Genomic DNA, 17,172 nt, shown 5'->3' with positions numbered 1-17,172 from the left:
CAGGATTCAAAATTTGGGCATTAAAAATGCCCCAAAATATTTTAAACATACTAATTTAAGATTTAAGTTATATGAGATTTGAACTGCATTTAAAGAAAGTTTTATCTTTGTCTTCCTGCTTCTATTCCAGCATTTCTTCTCCACGCTGGTAGTCAGCCCTTGGCATTGTAAAGTAAAAGCATTGTCGGTGTGAAAGTTGTTGTTCCAGTAGTTCTGCTTTTGTTTCTTGTACTGCCTATCCTTCCATTTCAGTACATGGTGTACTAACTCAGAAGACATGAGTTAGATTCTTCATGATGGAACTCCTCTTTTAGGTATTTTGTACCTCTTCATAAAGGTCTAGGAGTATGGATCACAGTTTTATGGCTATTCCCGCAATTTCCAAGTACAAACCAAACCTCAGTTTATCAGTTGTCTGAATCTAGAATGACATAACCAGAAAATCTATAACTGTAGCCACAGGAAGCACTTAAAACTTGCAGGGGGGAGCCAGAAAAAAAAAAAAAAAAAAAAAAAAAAGCAGTATTTAATTATTGGAAAGAAGTACCTTGGGCCCAGGAAAGCCAGAAATTCTTTATTGCACAAGTCTTAACAAAATATGTAGATGTTTATGATGAGATTAGGCTTCTCATAGTTATGAGGCGGATTAGGGTGTTTGGTACCATCTTGTAAAGCCTACATGCAGGGTCTTCTGCAAGAAGTACAGTTGTCAAACCTCCTGGATGGTACTTTCTCTGTTAACAACATAGACTTAGAATTGTAATGCAGGCTTGATCTTTCATGTTTCTATCTGTTCTTAGGATGTTACAAAGTGTTATAGCATCTGTACGCTGTTCTAGCCTCTGAAAAAAAGCGGGAGCTTTCTTTCCTCAGTATCTTTGCTCGTTATCCTCTTTCCTCATTATCATGAGCTCTTTCCTCGTTTTCTCCTGAGAAACAAGTCCGCTGTCTCCTCCCCTCGGTTCTGTGGGTCTCCTGTGCAGTGGACCAGGGCAGGGCTCGTTCAGCATTCAAGACATGCAGCAGCACTGTGACTTCCTGGTTTCAGGACAATGTGTTTTTTGAAATTTTATTCTTCCTTTTTCTTCCTTCTTCTATTTTTTTTCCTCTGTTGTGTTTTTTTCTTCTGTTTTCTGTTCCCACCTGAAGTACAGCACAGCCAATCAATTTTTAAGAATTTTTTTTTTCTTTTTCAAATGTTGCTTTATGTAAAATAACTTATTATTATTATTTTAAGCTAACTTCCTTTGGCTAAGGAGCAAAAACTCCAAGTAGCAAAAACTCTATGCCTCTGACTGGTAATAGATAGAATTTGGAATCCCTTTTCACAGAAAGCTAATCTGTTTGGAGAAGAAAGAAAGAGGCAAATTTTCTAATATAGCAGAATGAGCCTACTTAAGTATACAGTCTAAAACTGCTGCAGTTCTTTTCAAACATTAAAGAATATTTTAATTAAATACGTAACAAAGTGGTTGAATCCCAGCTTTAAATGAACATCTGAACTCAGCAGTAATTACAGAGCTATACCAGCTCTCTCTGTAGGAAGCAAATCTCATGTTGGTTTTAAGGAATTTCATTTTCATGATTTGCTATAGAGTGCCTTTTAAAAAATAATTCTCTTGTTACATAATACCTGTATTTTCTTATTGTTGTTGATTACTTGAGTTTTCCCTAATTACACATATTTGTTGCACTGAAAACTAGCACTTGACTTTTCTCTCTGTCTTAACAGTGCCTGAAGAAATAAAAGAATGAATAAAGCAAAAATCAATACTCATCTATGAGCTTAGGAAGATGACCACTGTTTCTGAAGAGAGGAAACATAAAAGTCTAATGAAAATTCTGTCAAAAATAAAAACAGTATTTGAATTTTTAGCATTTGACAGAACCAATATTGTATTTGTACATTTCTTATTGATATATTCTTGAATAATACCATGGGATCTTCATGTCATATTATGATAAACCAACATCTTATATAAAAGCAAGCTGGGAACATGGATAGCCAGGCACTTTTTACTGTTACATAGGAGATTCTTGGCCCATAAAGCCTAAGTTGTTACAGAAACCTTTCCCTTCAGCTGTATTCCATTTTAGTCTGCATTATGAGGGCTTCAGACTGCCCAATTCAGAGATCATGTCAGTAGTGTCTCTGTACCTTTCACCATAAGTCCTGGTATTGAATCTCTCATAGTGGAATGAGAAAAGAGGAGCAAGAACTGAGGACCAGACAGAGGGTCGTGCTACCTGGGAGATCTGTGAGTACTGCTCTGGCCTGTAGCTATGCTCAGGAGGCCTTGTGCAAGCAGTGAGGATGTAGATCTAAAAAAAATTTCAGAGAAGGGGGCTAGAATGTGTCTGTATGAGTGTGGGAGGGTTGTCCTTGTGGATGTACATGAGTACAGAAGCAATCCAGAGAAAGTTGTCCCACGGTTGGGAAAAGTCTTTATGTATGCTGTTCTTCTTCAGAAGATACAGCTGTTGAAAATGCTATGTACAACACTTTCTTAGGTTTTGATGTTTATGTTGTTGATTTTTCTTATGTTTTGCTGAAATGCAAAATATCCAGGCCAAATCAGGAGAGTTGGAATATGTTTTCAGGTAATTGGAGAAGGTCAGAATGGGTCTTTCCTTCTGAGGGACCCTGTGACAGGGAACAGCCCATAGTCATTAAGAGTAGCATGGAGATGGGATAACTGTGTCAGCTGGCATCTCTCTTCTTTGCATTATTTCAAATGGTTTAATGTTCAAGGGAAGCATGTGCAGCATTCTTGCTGGCTTCCAGGAGCTGTTAATGCAGAATGATCTCAGGGCACTGTTGATACTTAGTGCTGATACTCGGTATCTTTGGAATGGAGTTTAGCCTTCCATTGCAGTCTTATGCTTCTGTACATCACAGCTGTGTCTGCCACTGTGATGTAAAACCATTCATAATCCAAGTTTCTAAACAGAGATCTTGACTGTATCCGAATATTGGACGGTTTTATTAAATGTTAACAGCAGTTAACATTTATAGAATTAAATGTAGTATTGCTTTTAGCTAGATTATTGCTGAAAGAAAACATCAGAAAAGATGGAAGATGTTAGCATTTTTAATTTAGTCTTTCTAATTAATGAGGCTAGTATCTTTCTGGGTTGATCATAGCTTTTCAGACTGCTGTTTAATGGAACTTGCACAAACATGAATGTTAATGCTCACTGTGTATTCATAATCCCTAATTGTGCTCCCTCTGTACTTTGGAGGCTAATTTCTCTTCAGCAATGTAAATAAAAGATTTTGTTTGAATTTCATATTTAAAAAACTGGTGTATAAAAGTGAACAAATTGTATCTGTGGAGTGCAGCCCAGTGAAATGGCTAACATTTATTAAAGAATGCCTGTTAAGTCATGTTGGCAATTTCTGGCAGCAAAGTGGTTCTTGAATCTGCAGGAAGCCACTCAATGAATGGGCTTTAATTTTCCTACTTTTTACCATAGCTAAATGCACTGAATTAAAGTAAAAAATGAACTCTAATAATTACCACTGTTTTGATTCTTTCTTTGACTCTTTCTTTGTGTCTCTGGAAGATACAGATGATAAAGCAGCTACTTCTTCAGTGCAATTTAATTGTCATTTATCTTTTAGATTGCAAGATTAATAATTCTAGTAAATGTAAATCTATTTTACTAAGTCATATTTGAGAAAAGATGATTGAAAAGTGAATGTGACACATAATAGGACCAAGATGGCCATTTTTCATAATTAAAAATTACAGTATAAAAAGATACCATTTTGTTTTCTACCTTATCTTTGCATGATTATTCTGTTTGTTTTTCTGCCCCTTCTGTATCTTCCATGTCTTTCTTTTAAATCTCCTTTCCAAAGCCAATTCCTTGCTTGCACTCTGGAGTAGACAGAGACCTTTTTTGTCTTTTGTGTATTATCTTCTCTGTCTTACTGATGTGACCTCTTACCAACTTCTTGCTAGATGTTAGAAATGTTGTCAAAAGCGTGCTGGTGGTGGTCCTTCACATGAAGACAGACTTGTTCTTTTCTTCTCTAACATGGTTCTTTTTCTCTCCCATAACTCCACCTCACCTCTCTTCCTCAATTTTCAACTGCACTGTAGTCACGCATAAGTCTCATCCAAGATTCATGGTGATATAAATGGGAGCTTCCCTCCTAAGCTTTAAGAAATCCTTGTTTTGTGCCTTTCAGTGAGAACAGGTCTCAGTGCATTCGTTACTATCCAAAAGAAGGATGACCATAGATGTTTTAAGGGAGTATTCCATCAAATGAGTTCAGTACAATGTCATGTCAAGCTAAGTATATGAGTGACCTGAAGTCACTGACTAACCAGATTACACAGTGCAGTGTTAAAATCCATATACTAAATATAAAAACATAAAATCCATATGATACTTGCATATGATATAGAGTGAGTTTTGTGGATGCAGCTTAATATTTGGAACGAGCTGTATGGCTAGTTCTCTCTGCACTGTATGGTGTTGTCTCTCTCATTCTAGCTCAGGACAGCCCTAGTGCCCACTTCTGCAGTACTGAAGTTCATGGAAATGTTATTAGAGATCTCAGTAAGTGTTGATCCATGTTCATGGAGTAATAAGAGGTTAAGTTGCTCCAGATACAGCATTTCTAATTTCTGGTTCAGTGTTTTGTCAGTTAATATTACATACTTGAATGGCTCCCTAGCTGTAGTTTATCTGTGGAAATGAGTTTTCAGCATGCCATTTGCAAAAGTATGAACCATGAGCTTTACTGCAGGAAACCTGTTTCCTTCAGAAAAAGGAAAATGGCAAGGTCAGCAGTCCTTACGGTAATATCTTGATAGAAAACAAAGCCTTTTAACTGCAGTGCATTTTTTTCTATAGTAACTTTATGAAAATCTTTAGATGGACTTTAAATGATAGACTTCCTTGATGCTGAGTAAAAGAAAAAGAAACAGTCATCAAATCAGATGAAATTAAAGAAAAATTTTTAAAAAATGTTTTGTAATAATTTTTTTTAATAAACTGTGAGGCTGAAGAGGAGCATTGGATTCTGAAGTATTGTATTAGTGCACAAAAATGATTTTTGATTATTAATTAAATCTTCCTGACTGTGGCATAAGGTGCTGGGATGACTAAAAAGGGCCTTTCTCAGTTATATCTTTATTGGTTAGGATCATGAGGAGTAGTTCAAGCTAGAAGAATCACAGTTAGTTCAACAATTTCACCTCCTGAATTTCAGCAATTAAAGAACTCAACAATTAGCTCAATGACTTCACCCTTCGTGATGCTGACATAAATGTATTTTATCTAAAATGAGAATATAATGATGGCTGATGATGTATCGACTACATTGCAGTAATGACCAATGCACTGGCATAATCAGGATCATTTATTCTTACGTACTTCTTATCTCCTCCTTCAAGTAATTAAAAATAGTCATATGAAAAGCTTATGTCATATTTGTGGCAATTTACAAAAACTCTTGGTTATTCTCAGAGTTGATCCTTGTGAAGGTGGTTAAACCGTGAGCTTTTCCTCAAGACAGGCATTTTTGACTTCATGTTCTGTGGTAGTTGTATGTCTCTCAAAGGCATTTTTTCTTCCTCCCTGAAAATGAGATTCATTTAGAAAGTTACATTGTGGTGTATCGCAAAATATCGTGAAACCTTACATTTTTGAAAACAATAAATTAATAAAATTAACCCTCCTCCTTGCCCTGAAGCTTTTAACTTAATGGCCAGCAATGAATTCATTGCTATTGCTCTGCTAATGTAAAAACTCCAGTATTAAACTGAAGTCTTTCCAAAGTAAAATATTTGCACTATACCTTAATATGTATAAAACCCAGGCTCCATGACGCTATTGAAAGAAATGAGTTCCAGACGTGTGTGATCATCAGGAAAATATTCTTCTGGTACCTATGAATTGTTTTATTCTAATCAGTTGAAGGTGGAATCAACCCAAGAGACCATAAATCTTACAATGCTGATTGTGAAGGTATGGAATCTTCCAGCTTGTATCTAGCGTATTGAAGTGCAGCAGGAAAAAAATACGTATTTGTTTTTATTCATTAGTAATATTTTAAATCTTTTTTCCCTGAAAGGTTACAAATGGTAGCAGTTGAAGATTTCCATGCAAATGCATTGTTTCAAAAACCAGTCGAATCTCTGTTTTAGGCCAGACTTCTTGACTAGTGAGACGTGCCTCATTGGTGAACCACCCAGAACTGCAAATGAGGCATAATGCAGGATTCATGTACTGTAATGAGGTGTAGAGAAATACCAACTGATCGTGAGTCAGGTGAAGGTTAAATTGATTGACATATACTATGTACGTACAAGCATTCTGCAAGGTGCAACATCTACTGTATAGGTAGCCTACTGTATCAGTGTGTGCTACACGTGCTCCTCTGCTTATTCAACCAGAGAGTGTAACATCTTCCTTTTTCTGCCGGGTAATGCAGCTATTCCTGTAGTCAAGGAAATAAAGTCTCAGTTAGATCTTTCCTAGCTCTGATTGCCTGACTCTTCCATCTTAATAGTACTCCTTTAATTCTGTTTTTTTTATATTACTTTTATATTGTGAACATGCATATATACATATATATATATGTGTGTGTGTGTGTGTATATATGTGTGTGTATATATATATGTATATATATATTCATAGTAAAAGCCTAAGTGGTATAGCTATTCCAAGAAAATGTTGGGCACTGAGAAAACTAGGGAACTGATTACAGTGATCATGCTATGGGTGAGAACTTATAGACGTTCTTTTGTGGAGAACAACAGCTCTATTTCTCCCATAGTAAACCTACTAGCCCCACAGAAGTGAAACAAAATTAGCATATTTATGAATTGTTCTAGTACAACCTAGAGTCATGGTCTTGTAAGGTTAAAAAAAGTGTTTCCTACCTTCATTAGACAGTTAGGTAGGTTTTGGGGGGCTGTCAAATGCATTTTATGCTTCTGCAACTGTTTAGGTAGAGTTAATTATGCTTTGGGTCAGGGCAGCGGATTAAATAACATTTATCTCTTGATATTTATGACTTCTTGCTTTATATGGGAGATCTACCATCAATAAGAATTTTGCTAAAAAAACACAAAGATTCATAATGTACTTAGATTATATGTTGGGACAATGTACTGGCTGGAAGCAAGGAAGATTTAGTGCAAAGCTATTTTATTTTTTCTAACGTGGTGTCAGAACACAACCAAGAAAAGAATTGCAAAGTGCTCCCACATTCAGCCATAGAAATGCAACCATAGAGTTATATTGCTTAAATAAGGGACTTAAAGTATAAGGCTACTTCATTAAACCTATTTTTGTTCACTGTGGCATTTTTTTGGTCGGATAAATGTTTTTTTTTTTATGTGTCCCTATTTCTCTGCGTTGATTATATAGGAAGAAAAAGACAGTTAAGCTCCTAAATTAGGGACCTTAGGCATTTATTTTTAAGTGGAAGGAATCTGAGTGTCTGTGTTGATAACTTCAGATAATGATTCAGACAATCTAAATTCAACTTCTAAATGTGCGTAAAACCTGTAACATCTCCAATTTTAAGCACAAAGTTTCCTAAGCAATGAGGCATAGCCTGTGCATAGTTAGGCAGAAACTAGGCTTTAGAACTTTGTGGCAGATCAGAGGGAGGCAATGAGGTGCTTAAAAAGTAGTGCCTGGAATTGTTTTTATGAACATGTCACACAGAATACAGTATTTTTAGCAAAATCCAAAGTGATTCTGAAGTTGTGTCTTACGACGTAAGAACATGAACAAACACAGTGTTGAGTTTGAGTTTTCTTGTTGGAAAGCAGAGGGAGAATCTATTTTATTTAGAAATAACTTATAGTTGAGAGTTTAATCTGACTTAAATGAACATTTCAAATACTAGAGGAGCAATTACATTATAATTCAAATGCTTTTGCAGACTGAGCCTTGGGTACTTTTATTTTGACATTATCTAATGAGGTATGCACGTTATAGAAGATAATGCTGTTGGAGTACCTATGCCATCATATACATTTATGCATATTTATACATATGCATTGATACATATTCATACATACATGCACAAAATTTGCACCAGAGACTGTTTATGGTGTATTTGCTTAGATTATGAGGGTGCCAAAATCACTGTGGTAACAGTTAAAAAGAAGGAATAACTAATCATTTATTTTAAAAACGCCTAATGTCATCAATCTCTACAAGTTTTATTATTCTGATCTCTGTTGACCATTTCTGAGTTCTACACCCCTTTAAGAGAGCAGCTCGTTGTTTTTGATTGAACACATTTGATCTTTAACATAGATTTGTGACTGCAAGTGTGCTGTTTGGGATGTGAGGAAAAGCTGCTAATTCCCTCTACTTCTAAATCCGTCAGTAGGCTTGCAAACGTAAAATGCTTGAGAGCTTTCACTTCGACATAAGGATTTTGCCATTCATAACTTTCACATTTTGCTCTGTTTCTCCAGTGTGAGTCTGAACACAGACTTAACACAGTGGAGTCGCATCAGTATAAGTAGCATATGAAAAGAATAAGGCCCTTTATGGTGATTTTTTTCTATATTTCATTTTTCTGTATTTCATTGCCCCAGCAATAGAACCCATTTGTGAACTTGCTAGAGGCATGGAGGCATTTCTATTACACTATGCAAGGTGTATATATGGTGTAATCTATAGAAGGATGAGGACAACAGAGCCGTGAGAAATAATTAAATATTTCATGTAATTATTTCTCAACTATTACATAACTTGTCATTTTTAAATAAAATTTCCTATATTATCTTTCAACTACTATGTTAAAGAATTCCATGGAGAGGTTTGTAAAGCCATATTGAGCTAAGGAAATTAACCAATAAATGAAAGTTTTTCATGTTAAAAATAGCTTTAAAATCATTATAATTGACAGTATGTCTGGTTCTGAGGCTACTGATAATTTCAAGAAGCAGAACTGTCATGGTAGAGTCATGGATGGTCTGTTATCATTAATAATAAAGTTTTTTTTTTAAAGATCATTTTTATGTTTCCCTTAATGAATTTGATTGTTTGTATTCTTCATCTCACTCATTTTGGAAAGTGCAGCTTGTATGGTCAGTGCCAGTTTTTGTATCTGTCCGCATTGGGCCTAACAGCAGGATTTCCCAATTGAACATATGGCAGATTTCCTAGTATCTGCCTAAGGAGCAGAATGGGACTTATTCCTCTATTATGTGAGTTTTAAAAAATACAGATTTTTAACATTGAAATGATTTATGATAAGCGAGTCGTTTAAACAGTCTCATATGTCTTCATTTTCTCCCTTTCTTAACATGTTAGTTAAGCTGTAATTGGATAAAATAAAATCTCAACTTCCAGTTCTTTTACTTGTAAAATATATTGTTTCCACATGGTAATATATAGGTAAAACCTCATGTTTAATTTATTTGCCAAGTTATAAAAAGTCTTTAGGCTGTATTTGTCAGTGGATCGTAATTAATTGTCTTTTGCTTAGACCGTGATGAGATTTAGAGAAATGAATTGGTTGGTCTCATCACAAGACCATAAGCACATGTAATTAGGCACAGTCGAAGCATTTTGTTCAGAAAGTCCAAGGCTAATCAGGAAGCTCTCATCAAACCTTGGCCTTTGGGGCTGATAGTCTGTACTTTTTGACTTTCTTGGGAATCTATAAATGTCAAGGTTAATTTTGACTTTCATTAAAAAATAGACATTCGCTTGCCTTTTTTTGCCCCTGTGGTGATAACATTAGTTGTTCTAAGAACTTTCACAGTTGGGTGTTGTAAAAATACGCAGATCTCCTTAATGATGCAAAGTGGAGCCGACGGTTTATTGTTGTGTTTTGCCCTGAGCGCGCGTAGCTGAACTGCAGCCGCCTTCCGAGCACTCAGAGCGTTGCGGTTGTTGCTGGGCGAGCTCACGACTGAGGTACAACGCGCAGACTGCTTCCCCCGCACCGAAAGAGCAGTCCCAGGAGCCGCTAGAGGCCAGGTGGTGAAGGGACTGCTTTTTTGGAACCTCAGTCCAAAGAACGTTGATATGCAATGGGTATGTTATCACTAATTTAACTGGAATCAGGTTACTAAACAGCTGCTCAACATACTCTGGAGAAGCAAAGTTCTAGTACCCTAAACACAAGGGAGAGAAGTGATCGGGACTCATACATCTCGTTTGAAGTGCTGACGTTATTCTCAGTTGTGGCTTGAGTCGGATCACTTAGGCATAATTTCCTGAAAGATCCAATAGATACTTTACTTACTTACAGGGTTTGTGATGGTGATGTATTTTTGTAAAGTAAGGAAAACTTATTTCGTTAATTATATTACTACTGGTGGAACAGGAGATAAACTTTGAGGAATCCTGTGTGCGTGGAATGTCTTTAGCAGCCACACCAATGGGAACTGAGGAGTGAGGGATTAAATATAATAGAAAGAAGTAGTTTCATGGGCATGAGAATCAGTACAGCCTATAACTATTTCCCTGTTTTTTTTGACCTATTTCCTCAATGATGGACTAGAGGATCAGAAAAACTTAAGCGCCTTTTCCTATCACTCATGACTTTTCTGTCGAACTTAAGCTGGCAGCGAGGTGCCTCTTCAGGCAGCATCCACATTCTGATTGACTTTCTGCCGCCCAGGGCCGTGGGTAATGTCTCGGTTCTGCCCAGCTTTCCCTCTACAGACACACTGACCTGCGTCTTTCTCCTCCTCTGGTGTTGCTGATATTCACACATCTTCTTGCAACATAATCATTGTATTTTATATCCCTTTTTTGTAATTTGGTTGAAATTAACCTGTCTGCTGAAGCTCATTAATGATGGTGATAGTTGGGGGCAATAATATGGATAGAAGAACAGAGAAAGAATGCACAGCTTCCTATGTCTCATATTCTTAGGTTTAAAGTTTGTTAATTAGGCTAAAAGGAGAGTATGGATTAGTATTAAAAGAAGAAATAGAAGATGAAGTATTTTTCAGAAGAAGGAAATAGAAAAAAACAATATGAATAGAATGCCTGAGAAATTAATGTAAGGAAACAGGGAAGGGTGAAGATACTAGAATAAAAGTGCAAGCAAGAAAAGAACGTAACTTTAGGTGGTGGGATACTCACATGAACTCAAGTTATTTTATCTTACTGTACTTTGTTAGCAGATATTCTGTGTGATGAGGTTTGCTCTCTTAGCTGGAATTTCAATATCTTCCTTCTTAGATCTGTGACCTGAGTACCAGGGAATAAAATCAGTATCACTTTTCCACTGTCAATTAATGTTTAACTCAGTGCAATAAATAGTTCTTTCAATATTTAATTATTTTATGGGAAAGAGAGCAGTCTCAACAGCAACTCCCACTTTGGAAAACCCAAGAGTGTTGATGAGGAGAGGTTTGGGCATATTTGAGGAGGGCAGAAGAGAAACTTGGGACTCTGTATCCAAAACAATGTTCTAACTGCTAGGTTTACCTTAATAGAAATAAGGGTGCTTTTTGAACCACTGTCATGTTTGAAACATCGTCCAGCTCAAGAGGAGGATTCTTTATTGTGATTCCTGAGCAGAGACTTACGCTTCCCTGCAGCCTGGATTTAGGTACTTGTATCCTTTTGGGGTTGAGGCTGTATTTGTATCCCTCTCTTTGTTATTTCCTATCTTAGAGTAGTGGTTTCTGAGACTTCTGTTCTTAGCTGTTTAAATTTGTAATTGTGGATTTTGCCTTAAGTCTTGCTAAGCTCCTCTTGTGAAACTAACCCTTTGCTCATTGATGTTATGAAGTACTAGTGAATGTGTGCTTTATTCCAAAGGAAGCAGTCTGGTTGCATTTCATTTACAGTAGCTAAACGAAAAGTGTGTCCTAATACTGAATTTAATTTAAATTAGTTTACTTTTCACACAAGTGGTTAACAGTAGTGGCCTTGCAGCCCATAGTGTTGCAAGGCCATTGGTGTTAACCACCTGTGTAAAAAGTATTTTTTCAGATGTTTTCCTATAATAACAGGAATACTTACATCAAATGATCAGAAAAATTTTATCTCACATTTATTTAAATGTTCTAGTAAGGGCAGATTTGAGACCAATCATGGATACACTGCAGGGGTTTATTTAGTGTTTATTGCCCGATTTTATTCAGTGTCTAGAGGAAATGAAATAAGGAGACTTAACTTCCTGTACCTTAAAACACTCTGAACTCTGTACTCCAAGTGACTTATCTCTACCATCTTCTTCTTTGTTTCTATCAAACTGTACTTAAGTAATACCCAATAAATAAGAATGGAATTTAATCCAAAATTGTTGGATTAGTACTATCAGCTACTACCTGATAGTAGCTTTTATCACAGAATGATCTTAAATGCCTTATGAGGTGCAATGCATAGTTTTAATGAGGTTTCATGACTTTAGCTCACTTAAGCTACTGCTTTCTTCTAACATATTTTCTGTATGCCTATAATAAAGAAGTGATGCTTTTATAAAATATTTGAGATAATATATTTGAACATATTGTCAGTTTTCTTTATATGATTGCTTTCCCTTAAGAGCTTTCTAATTCTGGCATCAAATTTAAAGAGGAAGTTTAATCTTGTTTTTGAAAGATAAATATATTTTTACCAGCTGAAAAAAATCCGTACATTGGTGAGTTTTCTGGCATAATCTTTTTTTTTCAGAACTGTTTGTAGCTGGAGGGTGTTTATTAACATTTAGCCTGGCTGAAAAATAGGTAGCTATAGGGAATTCAGTGATGCCTGGCTAAGGAGAGCCAACAGTGCTTTCCTGGGCTTGTCGTTTCATGTTGAAAGGGCCATTTCAACCATGGCAGTGTCACCTAGACTGTCTGGTACTCCTTTTTCCCATTATGTGTAATATATTTAAAGAACTTGTTGTAATGTCTATGAAAACCTTTGTAAAACTAGTGCAGAGATGAAATTGGTTATTATTTATAATCATAATTATCGGTAAAGCATATATATATATATGCGCAAATATAAATGCGCAAAATACTGTAATAAAAATCACCATCAAAATTACTTGAATCAGTCCCTCAAAAGTTAGGAAATTCCAAAATCATGACCGCTTGAGTAAAGTTTGTCTCATCTTATATGTTTAAAAGTACAGAATTAAGGATGGTCAGAAAAAGGAAGCTTTTACATGGGACCTGTACTACTTTTAAAACCGATATCGGCAGGTATAGATGGCTTACCAGAAGAAAAAAGGACATATGAAGTATAAGGAAATTAAATGGAACAAAAGAAACCCTACCTCTTCTGGAATTATTATGTGAGGCTCTTGAGATAGGTATTTTGAGGATATGATTTCCTAACTTTTTTTTTAAAAAAACACGGCCGTAGCAGGGATGGAATAAGGTAGCTAGTACCTGTAATGTTGTGTTTTCCAATAATATTTGTGTACAGGAAATAAATTTTGTGTGTGGTCCCACAGATTTCTCGATTGTCAGTGCCGTTCTCGTCCTGCAGGGTTGCGTACTCCAGCGGGCACAACCCGTTCTGCTCCTTCGCCTTTGCTCTCTCCTGTCTGACTTGTCTCTGACTTATGTCTCTTCCTTCCAGACCAAATGACTGCCTTTTGGCAAAGGCATAAGTAACTAAGAAAAAAGCCTTTATGATAATAAATGTTGCACTTACTAGTAAGTGTATATATGGAGTCTATGTAATAATACAGGCCACATACTAAATACTGGAAAGAATCAATCAAAACAGTTTCTGTGAGAGCAATAGAAAGTTTAAGAAAGAAAGGAAACTTTATTTTTCTGTACTATCTTTATTTTTTGGAATAAAAAAATTAATTACATTTCTAGTCAATACTAAATCCAATTTTGATGAAAATCTCTAGATGTACACATGCAAAAAAGAGAAATTATATATCTTTTTTTGCTGATAGCATCAATAGAGTATATGCATTAAAAAAGTTTCCTTTTACTTTTTTCCCATTAAGGGGTTTATTTGCGTGAATATTTGAAGTCATTCCTTATGCCAGAATTAAAAGAATGGAAAATTGTAAATATGTGTTTTTGTCATTTTGTCAATAATTTTTGAGCAGTTTAACAAAAAGAATGTATGTCATGACTTCTATTTTAAATATCTGAAAAGGAAGACATAGAAAAGTGAACATCAAATATTCAGGCATAGGTTGCAATTGCAGGAGCATTTTGGCCTTGATGACCATCCATAAGCCACACAGCAAAACGGTGATACGTTTGGAATATGCAATAAAATGTTGGTTTTGTATCTAGTCAGCAGTCTACATTGTCTCCATATTGTTAAACAGTGTATATAAGACTAGTAATTATTTGAATACCTTAAATCATTTCTAGCAGAAAATTCTGTTTCTTGCAGCAGATTTGAAAATTTGTCTTTCTGATGGAATGTAAGAGAGATTTTTCCTATGACAAACACGAATTTCCGTGCAGTAGGGGAAAGGTAGTTACAAAGTGTTTTCATTTTATTATTGCAAAATAGCCATAAATACTCCTTAGTTCATACTTGAGGAACTGATCATTGTTATCAGATTTAGGATACTTACAGTCTAGTGCTTTTTACTGCACATAATAATAAATTTCTCAAAGATAGGCTTCCATAATGCACAATATGTTATAGGCAGAAATACAGTTACTATATATTGTATAGTACTTTGTAGGTCTTCACATGGATTTTGGGAACAGTTTTATTAACTGATACTTTCTCTCTACATTTTTGAAAGTTTTAACATAAGTGTGAAGAAGTCTTCTATATCCATTTACAGGCCTGTAGATGAATTCATTCCTATTTCCTTTTATTTCTTTGAAAAGCTCTGCATTGTAGCTGCCATCCTTCTGGCCAGAGAAGGCTGGATGGGAACTCCCTTCTGAGCACATCAGTGCAACATTTTAATTAGCTGGAAGGTTGCTTATTCCCGTCTCTTCTGGGATTAAAATCACTTTCAGTGGATGAGCCTTAATAATGTCCCTCATTTTGTGCTGGTTTTATTTGGAGATTTTGTAATTAGCACTAAGATGTTAAAAGCCATGGATAAAAAAATAAGATATTCTAGGGAAAATCATTTTAATTGTTATTTTTCAATTTGACAGTGATAGAATACATTCCGTAATGTTCTGTAATGCTGTCCTCTAATCTGGCACAAATATTGAAAGAATTGAGGAAAAACATTTTGTAGTTAGGCAGAGATACTTATTTTTTGTACGTTCAATAGTATGCACTGTGCACATTGTGCTGCAGAATCTCTCTGTATTCTGTTAGATGACTGATTCTACTTCTTGCTCATTGATTTCCTATACTGTGCATGTACCAGAGGCATAGGCTCCTAAGCCTATGGCTGTTCCTGGGATTAGACAGGTATGGAGCACCGAAAGAAGTGATTGATTTTGCTTAGTTCTATCACGCTTGATTCTGTGCAATAAACTTTTAAAAGGTGCAGAAGACTTATTATTTTGAAATGCACTATATATATGAGTGGCCATTGCTTTTAATGATTTTTTTTAGCTTTGTTTGATTAATCATTGCCTCAGTGCTATACATACATTACCTAACTGAGCAGGGTTATCTGATAGAATGTATATTATTTCCTTTAGCCATGAACTGATACTACATTTACATGTTTGCAATGAAAATCCTGTTATCTCCTGTAAGGTACAGCATAGCTTTTTAAGTACAGGCAGAAAGTCTACTGTTCCGATCTCAGTGCTACATGTTATTATATGGAGAATATGATATCTTATTTTTAGAGTGGTCTTTCTGTCCTGTATAGCTGCCTGTACATTAAAAAATAAAAAAGAAAAAAAAAAAGCCTACATACACGGTCAGTGGTGTTAGTCATTTTTATAGGGGAGGGAAGGAGGAGGAGAAGATGCAGAAATCCTCCTCCTCTTAGACAGTAGTAACACTGCGAGGATGCCTTGTCCCCATTTTTATTACTTCGGAGATTTTATTGCTGGCAGCCAGATGTGCTGAAACTCCTGACGACAGCATCTATTCACTGCGTGTTTTTAATAGGCTTGGAGAAATATGAGTAGAGTACATGAAAGCAGCTCAGCTTCACACTTCAGCTGGGAATGCCCAAAAAGCTTACTGCTGTTTAGAATTCTTGCTACAGTCAGGAGAAAGCCGCACGGGTACTAAATCTTCTACGACTGAATTAGAAGAATAATGACTGTACAATTAACTATCAACCCCTGCTCATTTAGGCACAGTTTTTACAGAGATCAGGAGAAATATGGAACTTGATTGGCATGTTTGCATTTGATGGTGTGTGCAAAACAGATGACTTTTAAGACAGGTGGTGAAGAAAAATAGAAGGGAAAGAAAGAGAGAAAATGCAATTTGAGACACTGCGCCAGGTCTGCAATTCTGTTTTATCTCATTTTCATGGGGTTTTCTCATCCCCTCCAAATATTTTACAAAATGATCTTTTTGGACAGACGCTGAACAATGCTAGGTAAGTAGAAATCTAACATTTTCTCCTTACTATTTCTATGCTTGTGTTAATAGTAATCTATTTACATGTTTTCCAGTGGGATATCTTTATAATTACACTCTTAGACATTAATATTTTTGTGGTAGCAATGAGTCTCTTCCATTGATATTTTTATGTTTTATATCAGGATTTAAATGAGAACTCTATCTGCAGGAATTAACCCATCGCACATAGAATAAAATATTTAAGATGCATATATATCTTTCAAATACATTAGCTGCCATTAGAAGGTAGCATTATTAGGTGTAATCCTTGAAGCATATTAAATATTCATAAACAGATTTGTCTGAGGAAATGATTTCTTTGAAGATGTGGCAGTGAAAGGATTAAATGCTCAAAGATGTATCTGTTTAACCATGCATAATTTGTTGGAAGATGTGTATTAGCAGTCCTGCATACCATTTGGAAAATATGCAGAAAACAGCTTCTTGTTTTCAGAAGACTTAGACTCTGTGTGCAGTGCTTTTTAATGATCTTTTTAACTAGCCAAATTACAGATGATGAGTGGATGCTTTGCAGTAGGTCAGTCAGCTCTGTAGGCTATCCTTTTATGAATAGTTACTGTTTTGGGGGAATTAGAGATGATAGAGAGTTGTTGTTTATTGGTGTGAGATGGTTATTAAATTGATTTCTTAGTTTTATTTTTAGGAGTAAACTGAATTAAAAATTACTGATTTTTGTTACATTATTCAGTAAACATATGCTATTTTAGTGATGTT

The 17,172-nt window shown here is 35.6% G+C and overlaps 1 protein-coding gene across 39 annotated transcripts in view; it reads left to right on the top strand.

The window, feature by feature from the left end:
• RIMS2 (regulating synaptic membrane exocytosis 2) overlaps positions 1–17,172 on the top strand; it is a 459,058-nt gene that overhangs the window by 125,466 nt on the left and 316,420 nt on the right. For 15 of the 39 annotated variants that reach the window (XM_062568297.1, XM_062568296.1, XM_062568306.1 and 12 more), the window contains exon 1: positions 16,293–16,414. The exons of the other annotated variants lie outside the window; for them this stretch is intronic. In XM_062568297.1, the coding sequence (XP_062424281.1) occupies positions 16,293–16,414 (122 nt within the window). Of the gene's footprint in view, positions 1–16,292; positions 16,415–17,172 lie in introns of those variants that run through there. 39 annotated transcript variants of the gene reach the window in all.

This window comes from Rhea pennata, chromosome 2, assembly GCF_028389875.1.
Source record: "Rhea pennata isolate bPtePen1 chromosome 2, bPtePen1.pri, whole genome shotgun sequence".
Classification (NCBI taxonomy): Eukaryota; Metazoa; Chordata; class Aves; order Rheiformes; family Rheidae; genus Rhea; species Rhea pennata.
This window is presented reverse-complemented; position numbering and strand designations above follow the sequence as displayed.